Genomic DNA, 17,835 nt, shown 5'->3' with positions numbered 1-17,835 from the left:
GGGCTACTAGGGACGCAAAGGCCAACACATCAGCCTCTCTCGCCTCCTGCACTCCCGGCTCTTCTGCAACCCCAAATATAGCCAACCCTCAGCTTGGTTCGACCCGGACCCCCACCACCACGAAAGCACCTTTGCCACCCCCACCCAGAACCCCTGTAGTGCCGGGCATGACCAGAACATGTGGGTGTGATTCGCTGGGCCTCTCGAGCATCTCGCACACCTATCCTCTACCCCCAAAAATTTACTGAGCCGTGCTCCAGTCATATGCGCCCTGTGTAACACCTTAAATTGTATCAGGCTAACGGGGACAGAGGACATCCCTGCCTCGTCCCTCTATGGAGCCGAAAATAGTCAGACCCCCGTCCATTCGTGACCACGCTCGCCATCGGAGCCCTATACAGCAACTGTACCCACCTGATATACCCATCCCCAAAACCAAATCTCCTCAGCACCTCCCACAAATAATCCCACTCCACTCTATCAAATGCTTTCTCGGCATCCATCGCCACCACTATCTCCGCTTCCCCCTCTGGTGGGGGCATCATCATTACCCCGAGCAGCCTCCATATATTTGTATTCAACTGTCTCCCCTTCACAAACCCAGTTTGGTCCTCATGAAGCACCCCCGGGTCACAATCCTCTATCCTCATTGCCATTACCTTGGCCAGAATCTTTGTGTCCACATTCAGGAGGGAAATGGGCCTTTCCTTCTTTAGGAGGAGCGATATCGTTGCCTCTAACATAGTCGGGGGCAGCTGCCCCCTTTCCCTCGCCTCATTAAAGGTTCTCATCAGTAGCGGGGCCAGCAAGTGCATATATTTCCTATAGAATTCAACTGGGAATCCGTCTCGTCCCGGGGCCTTCCCCGCCTGCATACTCCCAATCCCTTTCACCACTTCCTCCGTCTCAATCTGTGCTCCCAGTCCCACCCTCTCCTGCTCCTCCACCGTGGGAAATTCCAGCTGATCCAGAAAGCACATCATTCTCTCCTTCCCATCCGGGGGCTGAGCTACATATAATCTTTCGTAAAATGCCTTGAACACTCCATTCACTCTCTCCGCTCCCCGCTCCATCTCTCCCTCCTCATCTCTCACCCCCCCCTAACTCCCTCGCTGCTCCCCTTTTCCTCAGTTGGTGGGCCAGCAACCTGCTCGCCTTCTCCCCGTATTCGCACTGTACACCCTGTGCCTTCCTCCATTGTGCCTCTGCATTACCCATAGTCAACAAGTCAAAATTCTACATGTAGCCTTTGCCTTTCCCTGTACAGTCCCTCCTCCGGTGCCTCCGCATATTGTCTGTCCACCCTCAGAAGTTCTTTCAACAACCGCTCCCTTTCCCTACCCTCCTGCTTTCCTTTATGTGCCCTAATAGATATTAGCTCCCCTCTAACCACTGCCTTCAGCGCCTCCCAGACCACTCCCACCTGTACCTCCCCATTATCATTGAGTTCCAAGTACCTTTCAATACACCTCTTCACCCTTAAGCACACCCCCTCATCTGCCAATAATCCCATGTCCATTCTCCAGGGTGGACGCTGTTGTTTTTCTTCTCCTATCTCCAGGTCCACCCAATGTGGAGCATGATCCGAAATGGCTATAGCCGTGTACTCCGTCCCCGTCACCTTTGGGATCAGTGCCCTTCCCAGAACAAAAAATTCTATCCGTGAATAAACTTTGTGGACATAGGAGAAAAACGAAAACTCCTTACTCCTAGGTCTACTAAATCTCCAGGGGTCTACTCCTCCCATCTGCTCCATAAAGCCCTCAAGCACCCTAGCTGCAGCCGGCCTCCTTCCGGTCCTGGACCTCGATCTGTCCAGCCCTGGGTCCAGCACCGTATTAAAATCTCCACCCATTATCAACTTCCCCACTTCTAGGTCCGGGATTCGTCCTAACATACACCTCATAAAGTTGGCATCATCCCAGTTCGGGGCATACACGTTCACTAATACCACCGCCTCCCCTTGCAATTTGCCACTCACCATCACGTATCTGCCCCCACTATCCACCACTATAGTCTTTGCCTCAAACATTACCCGCTTCCCCACTAGTATGGCCACCCCCCTGTTTTTTGCGTCTAGCCCCGAATGAAACACCTGCCCCACCCATCCTTTGCGTAGTCTGACCTGGTCTATCAGCTTCAGATGCGTCTCCTGAAGCATAACCACATCTGCCTTAAGTTTCTTTAGGTTTGCGAGTACCCGTGCCCTCTTAATCGGCCCATTCAGCCCTCTCACATTCCACGTGATCAACCGGGTTGGGGGGCTCTTTATCTCCCCCCCCCCCCCCCCCCCCCCCCCCCGCTTGACGACTAGCCATCTCCTTTTCCAATCCAGCTCCTCACCCGGTTCCCACGTAGCCGTATCTCCCCCAAGCGGCGCCCCTCCGCCCCGACCACCCCCCCCCCCCATACCAGCTCCCCCTTCTCCCCAGCAGCAGCAACCCAGTTAAACCCCCCCCCCGCTAGATCCCAAACTAGCGTAATTGCACCCCCCATATTGCTCCCAGAAGTCAGCAAACTCTGGCCGACCTCGGCTTCCCCCCGTGACCTCGGCTCACACTGTGCAAGGCCCCCTCCTTCCTGCTTCCCTGTTCCCGCCGTGATTACCATAGCGCGAGAACAAAGCCCGCGCTTCCCTTTTGGCCTCGCCCCCAATGGCCGGCGCCCTCAGCTCCTCATCCTCCCTCCCCCCCCCCCTCCTCCACGACATGGGGAAGAGAGAAAAGTTACAGGGTCGCAGGGTTAACAACTTGGGAAGTCATCTCTTCCCTCTTTTCCCCCCCTTCATCCCACATATTCACCCCCCCACTTTGTCCCAAACGTTCTTTTTATGGCCCGCTCACTCCAGTTTCTCCTCGACAATAAATGTCCACGCCTCATCTGCCGTTTCGAAGTAGTGGTGTTTCCCTTGATGTGTGACCCACAGTCTTGCCGGTTGCAGCATTCCAAATTTAATCTTCCGTTTGTGCAGCACCGCCTTGGCCCGATTAAAGCTCGCCCTTCTTCTCGCCACCTCCGCACTCCAAACTTGATATACGCGGATCACCGCGTTCTCCCACCTACTGCTCCGAGTTTTCTTTGCCCACCTGAGGACCATCTCTCTGTCCTTATATCGGAGAAATCTCACCACTATGGCTCGAGGAATTTCTCCAGCCCTCGGTCTTCGCGCCATAACTCGATAGGCTCCCTCCACCTCCAGCGGACCCGTCGGGGCCTCCGATCCCATTAACGAGTGCAGCATCGTGTTCACATATGCCCCGACGTCCGCCCCTTCTACACCTTCGGGAAGACCAAGAATCCTTAAATTCTTCCTCCTCGCATTATTCTCCAGCACCTCCAGCCTTTCCACACACCTTTTGTGTTGTGCCTCGTGCATCTCCGTTTTCACCACCAGGCCCTGTATGTCGTCCTCATTCTCAGCAGCCTTTGCCTTCACGACCCGAAGCTCCTGTTCCTGGGTCTTTTGCTCCTCCTTTAGCCCCTCAATCGCTTGTAATATCGGGGCCAACAGCTCCTTCTTCATCTCCTTTTTGAGTTCTTCCACGCAACGCCGCAGGAACTCTTGTTGGTCAGGGCCCCATATTAAACTGCCTCCTTCCGACGCCATCTTGCTTTGTGCCTGCCTTCCTGGCCGCTGCTCTAGAGGATCCACCGCAATCCGGCCACCTTCCTCTCTTTTTTCCAACCGTGTCCAGGGGGGATTCCCTTCTGGATTACAGCACAGTGTTTTTTGCCTATAAATATCCGTTGTGGCTCCTGTCAAGAGCCCAAAAGTCCGTTCCACCGGGAGCTGCCGAAACGTGCGACCTAGCTGGTCATCGCCGCACCCGGAAGTCAGTGGTCTAGGATACATAGGACTCACTTGAGATTGTTCATCTGGATTAACGTGAAGTGGCTCCTCGCTTTTCTTTCACAGGCCCACCTCGCTCACAGCACAGACCCATTCCTGCTCCTTCCCTCTGAGCTCCAAGGCTCTCTCCTCAACGGGAGGAGGATCTATTGTTCTGGCAGCCCAATGTTCGTCTTCACCCACTCATGGTGGTTGTGGTCAAGCTTATCCTGCAGAAACACAAATTGAGATGATGTGAGCTGGTTGCCTGGTGGGTTAGATGTCGATGATACCTGGCATGTGTGGGCACAGTGCATAAGCAAGGAGTGGTTCTGAAGAGGAGCGCCGGGGGTGTGAGGAAGCTGGGGGAATGTCGGGTGCTGGGGACCTGCTAGGTGACAGCATATAGATTTGAAGTGACATTCTGAGGGGTGATGGCAAGTTGGAGTGCAGAGAGGTGACCAGGAGCACTTACCCTGACAGAACGGAGTAGATCATTCATCTTCTTGCGGCATTGCACCCCAGTCCTCTTGTGCAGGCTGCTGGCACAGACCAGTGCTGCGACTGTCTCCTTGCTGGAAGATCTCCTGTCAGCCCGAGGGTATATTATTGCCATCTCTCCTCCATGGCATCCAGCGCATGGGTGGAGTCCCCCTCTGTGAATTGAGGAGCTGGCTTCCTCATTGCCAACTTCCTGGCTTGAATGACAGCAAGTGCTGTGAAGCCATTTAAACGCCGCTCCTCCTTGATTAAAGTGCATTGATTGACCCCAGGGCAGGCGAATCAGACGCTTCACTTGTCAGGCCTTTTTGCATGGGGAAAGAATATTTTTCTCCGTGCCTAAAAGTTGCCGTCCGGATCCTGCCACCAGGGCCAGCGGGAATCGCGCCAGTTTTCGCACTCAGATTGACACTTTGCCATTTTGGGGAAAAATTCCACCCAATGCCTTTATTCGTACTTTTACTTGAAGTCTCCAGACTATTTAAAAGATTAGACTTCCAGGTGATATTCTTCTCACTAAATTCACTCTGCCTTGCAAATGACTGGACGCTACATTTGAATGAAGCAGTTCGAACAATTTCACAGCATCTGCCTGCATGATTCTTTCCATGTACTATTTAAAGCATTTCTTTCCACTTCAGTTATTTTCTTTATTCAGATTATTAGTATTCACGCTTTCGTTGTTTTGTTAACAATTAAAGTTTAATAATTAAAAATTTAACAAGTCTTTGCTTGTTATATCTTAGAGAGAAAGTTAAATCACATTGCCTGTCAATACAGTAAAAGGTTTTTAGATTATTTTATGAATGAAATCTAATGACATAAACCATTAACTTTACAGTTTATCCTGAGATAAATAATGTACATCAGCAGAAAATTCTAGAAATTTGTCAGCTGTCAGCAAGGATAGCCATTCAAAGCATGCAATAAACAAGCTTCAGAATGAATTTGAAAACTCTGCTTGAAGTTTCAGATTTAAATTATTAAATGGTTAACCCCTACTTCATAAATCAAACTTTTTTCAGACAGAAATAAATGAGTAAATCTGTAATTTTGCAATAATAATTTTCTTCCCCGGAGGACTATACATGTTGAGTAGTTGACTTACATTCTAGATCAATAAATATTTGGGCACAAAGGAAATCAAGAGACGTGGGGGTCGTCTGGCTGTGGTCTAAAACCAGGGGACATCATCTCAAGCTAAGGGGTAGGCGATATAAGACTGAGATGAAGAGGAATTTCTTCACTCAAGAGGGTGGTGAATTTTTGGAACTCTCTACCCCAGAGGACTGTGGAACCTCAATCATTAAACTGTTCAAAGCAGAAATCAATACATTTCTTGAGACTAATGACATCAAGGAATATGGGGATAGTGCAGGAAAGTATTGTTGAAGTAGATGATCAGCCTTTATCTAATTGAATGGCAGATCAGGCCCGATGGACTGAGTGGGTTACTCCTTGGATTGGATTTGTTTATTGTCACGTGTACTGAGGTACAGTGAAAAGTATTTTTCTGCGAGCAGCTCAAACAGATCATTAAGTACATGAAAAGAAAAGGAAATAAAAGAAAATGCAGAATAGGGCAACACAAGGTACACAATGTAACTACATAAGGACCGACATCGGGTGAAGCATACAGGGGTGTAGTGTTAATGAGGTCAGTCCATAAGAGGGTCATTTAGGAGTCTGTTTGCAGCGGGGAAGAAGCTGTTTTTGTGTCTGTTTGTGCGTGTTCTCAGACTCTTGTATCTCCTGCCTGATGGAAGAAGTTGGAAGAGTGAGTAGGCCGGGTGGGAGGGGTCTTTGATTATGCTGCCCGCTTTCCCCAGGCAGCGGGAGGTGTAGATGGAGTCAATGGATGGGAGGCAGGTTTGTGTAATGGACTGGGCTGTGTTCATGACTCTGAAGTTTCTTGCGGTCTTGGGCCGAGCAGTTGCCATACCAGGCTGTGTTGCAGCCAGATAAGATGCATTCTATGGTGCATCTGTAAAAGTTGGGAAGAGTTAATGTGGACATGCCGAATTTCCTTAGTTTCCTGAGGAAGTATGGGCGCTGTTGTGCTTTGTTGGTGGTAGAGTCGACGTGGTTGGACCAGGACAGATTTTTTGAAATGTGTACCCGTAGGAATTTGAAACTGCTAACTATCTCCACCTCGGCCCCGTTGATGCTGACAGGGGTGTGTACAGTTATTTGCTTCCTGAAGTCAATGACCAGCTCTTTAGTTTTGCTGACATTGAGGGATAGATTGTTGTCGCTGCACCACTCCACTTGGTTCTCTATCTCCCTCCTGTATTCTGACTCGTCGTAATTCGAGATCCGGTCCACTATGGTCGTATCGTCAGAAAATGTATAGATGGCGTTAGAACTAAATTTTGCCACACAGTTGTGTGTGTACAGGGAGTAGAGTAGGGGGCTATGTACGCAGCCTTGCGGGGCCCCGGTATTGAGGACTATTGTGGAGGAGGTGTTGTTGTTTATTCTTACTGATTGTAGTCTGTGAGTCAGAAAGTTGCGGATCCGGTTGCAGAGTGAGGAGCCAAGTGCTAGGTTTTGGAGCTTTGATGTGAACTTGGCTGGGATTATGGTGTTGAAGGCAGAGCTGTAGTCAATAAATAGGAGTCTGATGTAGGAGTCCTTGTTGTTGAGATGCTCTAGGGATGAGTGTAAGGCCAGGGAGATGGCATCTGCTGTGGACCGGGTTGCAGCGGTATGCGAATTGAAGTGGATCAAGGTGCTCTCGAAGTATGGAGGTGATGCGCTTCATGATCAACCTCTCAAAGCACTTCATTACTACTGAAGTCAGGGCCACCGGATGGTAGTCATTGAGGCACGTTGCCTGGTTCTTCTTTGGCACCGGTATGGTCATGGTCTTCTTGAAGCAGGTGGACCTCGGAGAGGAGTAGGGACAGGTTAAAGATGTCCACGAACACATCTGCCAGCTGGTCCGCGCAGGCTCTGACTGCACGACTAGGGATCCCGTTCGGACCTGCCGCCTTCCGAGGATTCACTTTCAGGAAAGCCAATCTGACTTCGGAAGCTGTGATGATGGGTATGTGTGTATTATGTGCTGCTGGGGCACTCGACAACGGATAATTGGTTTCCTGCTCGAATCGAGCTTGGAATGCATTGAGTTCATCGGGGTGGGGTGCGCTGCTGTTGGAGATACTACTCGGCTTCACTTTATAGCCCTGTGGTAGTATGCATTAGGGGTCATGTGGGACTGTGAAGCCGTGATGTCATTGGCTGACAGATCCCGGGTCCTGGTTGGACGTTGACCTCTAGCTCCGCCCTGAAGGCGGAGTATAAGTGCCAGGAGTCCTCCCCCGCAGGCAGTCTACTACTGAACTGCGGGGGAACAGTCACGCTTAATAAAGCCTCATCGACTTCACTATTCGTCTCTCGGAGTCTTTGTGCGCTACAATTTATTAAGCGTGACTAAAGGACTATGGAGCTCAGGATCATCCCGGAATACCTGAGGATCAGCCCCCACGCAGTGAACGCAGCAGCAGCTTTCAAGCACTGGCAGACTTGTTTCGAGGCCTACCTCAGAACGGCCACCGGCCGGGTCACAGAAGACCAAAAACTACAGGTCCTGCACTCGAGGTTAAGCACGGAGATTTTCTCCCTCATCGAAGACGCAGAGGATTTCCAGACGGCATTCGCAGCACTAAAAAGTCTCTATGTTCGCCCAGTAAACCAGATCTACGCTCGCTATCAACTCGCAACGAGACGGCAAAGTCCTGGAGAATCGATAGATGAATTCTATGCCGCGCTACTAATTTTGGGACGGGCCTGCAGCTGCCCGCCGGTGAACGCAAACGAACACACGGACATGTTAATGCGCGATGCTTTTGTGGCAGGTATGAACTCCTCCCAAATCCGCCAAAGACTTCTAGAAAAAGAGTCGCTAGGACTCTCAGAGGCACGGGCCCTAGCAGCCTCTCTAGACGTGGCCGCACGAAATACCCGCGCCTACGGCCCCGACCGCGCGGCAGCCCATTGGGCTCCGTACGCACCCGTCGCGACAAACCCACCCCCCCCCCCCCCCCCGGACACCCCACAGGCTTGCGCGGTTCAAACGCCAAGCCGCTCCGGGGGAGCCCGCTGCTATTTCTGCGGCCAAGCGAAACACCCCCGGCAGCGCTGCCCGGCCCACGCAGCGATCTGTAAGAGCTGCGGGAAAAAGGGCCATTTCGCGGCTGTGTGCCGGTCCCGCGAGGTCGCCGCTGTCCCGGGAGAACAGGGAGCCCTGCACGCCGTTTACGCTCCCCAACCCCCCCCCCCCCGCGCCCCATGTATGACCCGCCGGCGCTACCACTTTGGGTCCCGACCACCGCTCTCCCCGGAGAAGAGGGAGTTCCGCGCGTTCCTAACGCTCCCCAACCCCCCCAGCGCCCCATGTGCGACCCGCAGGCGCCGCCATTTTGGGTCCCGGCCACCACGAGGGGAAGAAGGGCGCCGCCATCTTGGACCACCCCAGACCTGTGCGACGCATGGGGGCGGCCATTTTGTCCACCCCCGCCGCCATCTTGTGACCCCCCCAGCCATGTGCAATGTACGGGGGCAGCCATCTTGTTCACCCCCGACGCCATCTTGGACGGCAACAACGGACCCCAGTGTCGACGGCTCCACGGGGTTCGAAGAAGACGCTCAACCATTACAACCACGTCTGGCTTCAATGACGCTGGACCAAGCACGGCCCCGGACGCTCCAGACGACGACGACAACGGTGCTGATAAACGGGCACGAGACACCATGCCTGGTCGACTCCGGGAGCACGGAGAGCTTTATCCACCCCGACACGGTAAGACGCTGTCTTTGACCATCCATCCCAGCGCACAAAAGATTTCCCTAGCTGCAGGATCCCACTCCGTACAGATCAAAGGCTTCTGCATAGTTACCCTAACGGTGCAAGGGAGGGAGTTCAAAAACTACAGGCTCTACGTCCTTCCCCAACTCTGCGCCCCCACATTACTGGGATTAGACTTCCAGTGCAATCTACAGAGCCTAACCTTCAAATTCGGCGGCCCAATACCCACACTCACTATCTGCGACCTTGCAACCCTCAAGGTGCAACCCCCATCCTTGTTTGCAAACCTCACCCCGGATTGCAAACCCATCGCCACTAGGAGCAGACGGTACAGCGCCCAGGACCGGACCTTCATTCGGTCCGAAGTCCAGCGGCTACTAAAGGAAGGCATAATCCAGGCCAGCAATAGTCCCTGGAGAGCACAGGTGGTGGTAGTAAAGACAGGGGAGAAGCAAAGGATGGTCATAGACTATAGCCAGACCATCAACAGGTACACACAACTAGACGCGTACCCTCTCCCCCGCATATCCGACATGGTCAATCGGATTGCCCAATATAAGGTCTTCTCCACCGTGGACCTCAAGTCCGCCTACCATCAGCTCCCCATCCGCTCAAGTGACCGCAAGTACACAGCCTTCGAGGCAGACGGGCGATTATACCATTTCCTAAGGGTCCCATTTGGCGTCACAAACGGGGTCTCGGTCTTCCAACGAGAGATGGACCGAATGGTTGATCAACACGGGTTACGGGCCACGTTCCCGTATCTCGACAATGTAACCATCTGCGGCCACGATCAGCAGGACCACGACGCCAACCTCCAAAAATTCCTCCAGACCGCGAAAGCCTTGAACCTCACGTACAACGAGGACAAGTGCGTTTTTAGCACAAACCGGCTAGCCATCCTGGGCTACGTAGTGCGCAATGGGATAATAGGCCCCGACCCCGAACGTATGCGCGCCCTCATGGAATTTCCCCTCCCGCACTGCTCAAAAGCCCTAAAACGCTGCCTGGGGTTCTTTTCATACTACGCCCAGTGGGTCCCCCAGTACGCAGACAAGGCCCGCCCCCTAATACAGACCACGACCTTCCCTCTGTCGACAGAGGCTTGCCAGGCCTTCAGCCGCATCAAAGCGGATATCGCAAAGGCCACGATGCGCGCCATCGACGAGTCCCTCCCCTTCCAGGTCGAGAGCGACGCCTCCGATGTAGCTCTAGCGGCCACCCATAACCAAGCGGGCAGACCTGTGGCCTTTTTCTCCCGAACCCTCCACGCTTCAGAAATCCGCCACCTCTCAGTTGGAAAGGAAGCCCAAGCCATAGTGGAAGCGGTGCGACATTGGAGGCATTACCTGGCCGGCAGGAGATTCACTCTCCTCACTGACCAACGGTCGGTAGCCTTCATGTTCGATAATGCACAGCGGGGCAAAATCAAAAACGACAAGATCTTAAGGTGGAGGATCGAGCTCTCCACCTTCAACTACGAGATCTTGTATCGTCCCGGAAAGCTGAACGAGCCGTCCGATGCCCTATCCCGCGGCACGTGCCAACGCACAAATTAACCGCCTCCAAACCCTCCACGAGGACCTCTGCCACCCGGGGGTCACTCGGTTCTACCACTTTATTAAGTCCCGCAACCTCCCATACTCTTTAGAGGAGGTCCGTACAGTCACAAGGAACTGCCACATCTGCGCAGAGTGCAAACGCATTTTTTCAGGCCGGATGGTGCGCACCTGATTAAGGCTTCTCGCCCCTTTGAACGCCTTAGTCTGGATTTCAAAGGACCCCTCCCCTCCACCGAGCGCAACATATACTTCCTTAATGTGGTGGACGAGTACTCCCGCTTCCCATTCGCCATCCCCTGCTCTGACATGACCGCGGCCACAGTCATTAAAGCCCTGAACACCATATTCACACTGTTCGGTTGCCCCGCATACTTCCACAGCGACAGGGGGTCCTCCTTCATGAGCGACGAGCTGCGCCAGTTTCTGCTCAGCAACGGTATAGCCTCGAGCAGGACGACCAGCTACAACCCCCAGGGGAACGGGCAAGTAGAGAGGGAGAACGGCACGGTCTGGAAGACCGTCCTACTGGCCCTACAGTCCAGGGACCTCCCAGTTTCACGGTGGCAGGAGTTCCTCCCGGACGCCCTCCACTCCATCCGGTCACTACTCTGTACTAGCACTAACCAAACGCCTCATGAGCGCCTCCTTGTCTTCCCCAGGAAGTCCTCCTCTGGAACGTCGCTGCCGACCTGGCTGGCGGCCCCAGGACCCACCTTGCTCCGAAAACATGTGCGGGCGCACAAGTCGGACCCGTTGGTCGAAAGGGTTCACCTCCTTCACGCGAACCCACAGTACGTTTACGTGGAGTACCCCGACGGCCGACAGGACACGGTCTCCCTGCGAGGTCTGATATTCTCTCTTGGCACCTCGGATGGCTTTGCGGAGGTTGTACCTGGATCCTATGTTCCAATACTCCTGCTCCTGTTGCATATGCTCTTCAGGACTCTGGAGTTGAACTTGCACATGGGTTCTCTCCTCTTCAGCTATAATTTTAACAGAAACCTCCGAGAATGGCACTAGTTGCAATTTACCTGATTTCTCTGGGGATTCTGTGTTCCTGCTCCTCCCAACTCCACAGTGAGTTAAGTAGCAGATAGGAAAATTACTCTAACGTTGGTGGCTGCCTTTAAGATTGCTGGGGTTAGTTCATGAATATTTGCGTTCTTACCGTATTTGGCAGTGGTGTCCAAAACCAGGTGTTACATCTCCGACCAGCATATTCATTAAGTCTCTCATCAATTTTGGACAGGTATCTTGAGCACCTAAAAGTCACCAGCTACAACTTTATCAGCGAAACACACTTCTTTGGGAGAAGCCGAGGGGTGAAGATTGTGTGTGGGAGTTTGCCTTAACTTGATTCCCAGTGTGCATTTCACACCCAAAAAACAGGTGCGAGTTATGGACCAAATTCTCTCTCTCTATACCTGACCAGCATTTCTGCTGCATCTTCACACTTTCCTGCTGAGAATGACGAAAGCCTGTAATAAAATTTTACGGCCTCCCTGTCAGCATTCAAAAGACCATTGCAGAGTTCCCTGCCTGGACTTTACTGACTTATGTTCTGCTGATTTGTTGATGGAGAGAAAAGGTTAATGAAAACATAGCAGTCACATCAGCAATAAAAGACTTTGTCGGCATTTCCTACTAAACCCATCGGGTTAGGACCTTGCAAGCATTCTTTTCAGCTAATAATCAAGATGCCCTTACCTTTCTTATTTCCTCGAAAGGAGTTTATTAAAGAGAGGTTACTTGGAAATCATCTTCTTTACTGGTAATATCTGCTGATTACATCTTTTGTGGGGGTTAAGTTTATAAACCGAAAAAACATTCCTGCCTAGAATCATTACAAACTATTCAGACAAGTATCTACTCCACTGAAGGAATCGATATTCAGCTCATTAAGTGTGGATTTTCTGCAGCTGACAGATGCCACTATCTTTAGTGTGGATGTTTATCATTTCTTTAAGTCTCCCCTGGGATGCAACTATCATTTTTGTTGCTTTCTTCAGCAGTTATACTGAATTTTATATAATACCAGTAGCAACATAAATTGGCACAAAATATGTTGTACAGCACAAAACATACACACATTCAAATATTTGGAAACTGTTAATGTTAGCATCAAACACTTTAATTTCACTTCATTGCTGTTCCCTACAATCTCTTTTTCCAACATTTGCTCTGCTACAGGGGCTATGCAATATCCCCTAAGCTGGGAAATTGCTATGACATCGAGGACTCAATCATTCTCGGATTACCTCTCAATATTATTCCATAGGTGACTGGCAGGAGTTGTGTTTTTCTTCTCACAATTTACAATGAAATTTCACTTTACACTTACTGTCAAGCATAATATGACATTCTGAATATTGAGAAAATGTATCATACTCCAGATATTCCAGTACAATGTTTTCACAATGGTCAGACTTAGGGAATTGGCACCAACCAAATTTACTAAGTAACCCTACATATACAAATTTTAAAAAGGCACCTGGCACTCATGCTAATATGGCCAAAATTATGGCAATAAATGTTGCATTTGTTTCTGATATGACAATCGAAGTGTTGCAACTGGCAGATACTAACCTATTAACGAAATTGATATATTAATGACAACAAACTCAGCATTAAGAAAGTGCTATGTACCAAAAGGCACCAAAGCTCTTAAGAATTGCACCAGAGAGAGCGCTTCAGTGATTATCACCTTGATCCAAGATAGCTGCTTGCTTTCTCGTTAAAGCACAGACAAGACATCCAGATGTTGATATTTGGAAAACTCTTGTGGAATCCATTGCACTCCAGAATGTGTTTAATTTCTATTGACCATGATCATTTTAAGTGGTTCTTTAAATGTGTCGCTGTTGTTATGCGAGCCATTTGACAACCTCATAGTGCATCCAAGTCACAACACATTGCATTTTTCAAACAAAATCCTCATTATTCCTCTGCTTCTTTTGTCGATCACCTTAAACCTGTGCCCTCTGGTGGTCACTGGAACAAGCTTCATGAAACCATTCATGGTATTGAGCACCTCTATCAAATTTTCTCTTAACCTCCCAGCTCTCAGGAGAACAACCCCTAATTTTCCACACTCTCCGCATAACCAAAGTCTCTGTTTCCTGGTGCTATTTTAGTTCATCTCTTCTGCGCCCTATCTGAGGTCTTGACATCCTTCCTGAATTGTCCAAATTTGAACACTATACCAATCGTTTATAAAGGTTTAGTCTAACTTTATTGTTTTTGTGTTCTCTGATTCTATAGAAAAAGCCTAGGATCCTACATACATTCCCAACAGTCTTCTCAATTTGTTCTGCCACCTTTGAAGATTTGTGCCCTTACACACACACACACACACACACACACACATGTCTCTGTCTGTTCCTCCACACCTTTTAAAATTATACCATTTAGCTTATGTCATCTCTGTTCATTCTTCTAACCAAACTGTGTCATGTCAGGCTTCTCTGTGTTCAATTTTAATCTGCCATGTTGTATCTGCCCATTTCACCAGCCTGTTTATCCCTTCTGTTCCTACCCTTCTCACTATTTCATGCAACCTGTGAACTTTGAAATTATCCCTGAAATACCAAAGTCCACGTCATTAATAAGTATCAAAACAATCAGTGGTCCCAACACTGTGCATGGTGGCACAGTTGTTAGCACTGCTGCAACACAGCTCCAGGGTTCCGGCCTCGAGTGACTGTGTGGAGTTTGCACTTTCTCTCTCTGTCTGCATGGGTTTCCTGCAGGTGCTGCAGTTTCCTCCCACAGCCCCAAAGATGTATAGGTTAGGTGGATTGGCTATGCTAAATTGCCCCTAGTGTCCAAAAGGTTAGGTGGGGTTACTCGGCTATGGGGATGGGGTAGAGGCGTGGGATTAAGTAGGGTGCTCTTTCCAAGGGCCAGTGCAGACTTGATGGGCCGAATGGCCGCCTTCTGCACTGTAAATTCTATGATTCTATGATCCCAGAGAAACGCTGCTGTGTATTGAAATGATCATGATTATGATATATTTAGCGACATAGTTATTTTTAGCTTTGTTTTAATAATTACGATGTGGAGATGCCGGCGTTGGACTGGGGTGAGCACAGTACGAAGTCTTACAACACCAGGTTAAAGTCCAACAGGTTTGTTTTGATGTCACTAGCTTTCGGAGCGCTGCTCCTTCCTCAGGTGAATCTCATCATTCACCTGAGGAAGGAGCAGCGCTCCGAAAGCTAGTGACATCGAAACAAACCTGTTGGACTTTAACCTGGTGTTTTAATAATTACAATTAACCTGAAACAGCATTGCAAACATTTGTAAGGTATACATGAGGATTCTGGGATTTTTAAATAATCTTTTATTGTCACAAGTAGGCTTACATTAACACTGAAATGAAGTTAATGTGAAAATCCCCTAGTCGCCACACTCTGGCACATGTTCGGGTACACAGAGGGAGAATTCAGAATGTCTAAATTACCTAATAGCACGTCTTTTGGGACTTGTGGGAGGAAACCGGAGTACCCGGAGGAAACTCACATAGACAGGGGAGAACGTGCAGACTCCGCACAGACAGTGACCCAAGCCGGGAATCGAACCTGGGACTCTGGTGCTGTGAAGCCATAGTGCTAACCACTATATTTGGTATCCTGATGCTCTAGGAACTAGCAAAATCTTTAACCCGCCACCTTAAATATTCACTGAGAAATCACCTGAGATTTACTGCCAGTGATGCCTGCTTTAAATCATACAGTCAGATCACATGTGAAATAACCTAACCAACCCTCAAACAGGATTCCTACAATATAGCTAGTGAATGAGTTAACCTTTTCTTGCCAAATTGCAACAATTGAAGTCAGACAGCAAAACATGCAACAAAAGTTATTTAACTTCAAAATCAAAATTGTCACCACTAAAGCATTGAATATATCTATTATTAGTAAATATAAATAGTTGTTAACAGAGTCACTTTACAATTTGAATCGCAAATAATAAGTATTGATACATAACAGTAACATCACTGAGGCTTAACTGTAATTTTAACTGGAGGCCTACTCTGGGTATGGTACATTGAAATCACAATGACCTTGTATTTGATAGCTGAACAAAATATTTACCTTTAATTTATTTTTCTCTGTTTTTCTGCAGCATTTCCATTGGAATCAGTTATGTCTTGGCTGGTAGCGAAGCTTTTGCTGAGCTTTTACAGACCAGGTGAGTGGAAGTCAGTTTGTACATAAAGAAAATGTCCATTTAATCATTGCTGTTTGGTTTTCTATTCAGCTTTGATAATCATTACATTTTGTTTGAAAGAATCAAAGAATACTTTTTTTTTAAAAAGCATGCGCCAGCATAAAGCCACCTGATGAGCTTGTGCAATTTAAATACGTTTTTAATTGTAATGTTAATCTATGAGGTTAGAATGCACAGAATCGCTGTGTTTGCTGTTGATTGACCTATCAGTCTGGGTTACATTTTCCATACTGTATCTGAAGTTGAGGAGTGCACCTTTGTCACTTCCTTAATGCAGCAAAGCTACAAGTTATTTAATTATATTTTCTTATCTTTTAAGAAACTTCAGGAGAAGACTTGGAATTAGAAAGAGATTAGGGATGGGAGTGGGAATGAAGATGATCAATATTAGATGAATTTGCTGGCTAAATGACCATCGCATGTTTCTTGAAAATATATTTTCTTTTTTAAAAAATATTTTTATTTTCCTCCTTTTTCACATTTTCTCCCAAATTTACACCCACCAACAATAAACAATAATCAACAACAAATATGTCAATCCCCATAACAATAACAACGATCCCATCCTCGCACCAAACCCCAAACATTAGCCCGCATGTTTACATAAACAAATGACAAAAAGGAATCAGGGATTACCCATAGTCACCCTTAATACACACAGCCCCCCTCCCCCCAACCCTCCCATCCATCCCCCCCCAACTAATGTTCGATGTTATCCAGTTCTTGAAAGTGCATAATGAATAATGCCCATGACTTGTAGAACCCCTCCGTCCCTCCTCTCAGTTCAAACTTAATCTTCTCAAGAGTCAAGAGTTCCAACAGGTCCCCCCCCCCCGCCACGCCAGGGCACAGGGTGGAGAGGCTGCTCTCCATCCCAACAGGATCCGCCTTCGGGCGATCAACGGATATCTGCCTCCGCACCCGTTTCCAACCCTGGCTGGTCCGACACCCCGAATCTGGCCTCCCGGGGACCCGGGTCCAGTTTTGCATGCACCACCTTGGAAATTACCCTAAAAACCTTCTTCCAGTCATCCTCTAGCTTTGGACAGGACCAAAACATATGAACGTGATTAGCGGGGCACCCCCCGCAACGCTCACACATATCTTTTACTCCTTCAAAGAATTGGCTCATCCTCGCGAGGTGTGCTCTGTATACCAGCTTCAGCTGTATCAGCCCCAACCTCGCACATGAGGTGGAGGCATTTACTCTCCAGAGCACCTCACACCAGACCCCCTCTTCTATGACCTCTCCCAACTCTTCCTCCCACTTTGCTTTGATCCCTTCCAGTGGTGCCTTATCCTCTTCCAAAATAGCTCCATGCACCGCTGACACTACCCCCTTCTCCAGTCCCCTTGTCGTCAGCACCTCCTCCAGCAATGTGGAGGCTGGTTCATCCGGGGAGTTCTGTATCTCCTTTCTGGCAAAATCTCGAACCTGCATGTATCTAAACATTTCTCCCCGCTCCAGCCCATACTTCGTTTCCAGCTCCTTCAATCCTGCAAACCGACCCGTAAGAAACAAGTCTTTTAGTGTCTTAATCCCCTTCTCTTCCCATTTCCAGAAATTTCCATCCCACCGGCTCAAATCTGTGGTTCCCCTGAATCGGCATTTCCCTTGACCCTGCCCCCAACCCGAAGTGTTGGCGAAACTGCCTCCAGATTTTCAATGAAGCTATTATTACCGGACTCCCTGAGTATTTCCCCGGAGCTATCGGGAGCGGCGCTGTTGTTAGTGCTTTCAGTCCCAACTCCCTGCACAAAGTCTCCTCCATTCTGACCCACTGGGAATCAACCCCTCTGACCCAGATCCGCACCTTCTCCACATTCGCCGCCCAGTAGTGGTACATCAGGTTCGGAAGACCCAAACCCCCCGCCTGCCTTCCCCTCTATAGCAGCAC

The 17,835-nt window shown here is 49.3% G+C and overlaps 1 protein-coding gene across 1 annotated transcript in view; it reads left to right on the top strand.

Annotated features, from left to right (window-relative positions):
* Positions 1-17,835, top strand: part of LOC140389035 (uncharacterized) — a 338,021-nt gene that overhangs the window by 158,735 nt on the left and 161,451 nt on the right. The window contains exon 7 of the mRNA XM_072473199.1: positions 15,833-15,898. Coding sequence (XP_072329300.1) covers positions 15,833-15,898 — 66 coding nt within the window. The remainder of the gene's footprint in view (positions 1-15,832; positions 15,899-17,835) is intronic.

This window comes from Scyliorhinus torazame, chromosome 14, assembly GCF_047496885.1.
Source record: "Scyliorhinus torazame isolate Kashiwa2021f chromosome 14, sScyTor2.1, whole genome shotgun sequence".
Taxonomy (NCBI): Eukaryota; Metazoa; Chordata; class Chondrichthyes; order Carcharhiniformes; family Scyliorhinidae; genus Scyliorhinus; species Scyliorhinus torazame.
Note: the sequence above shows the minus strand (reverse complement) of the source record. Positions and strands in the feature narration are given on the sequence as shown.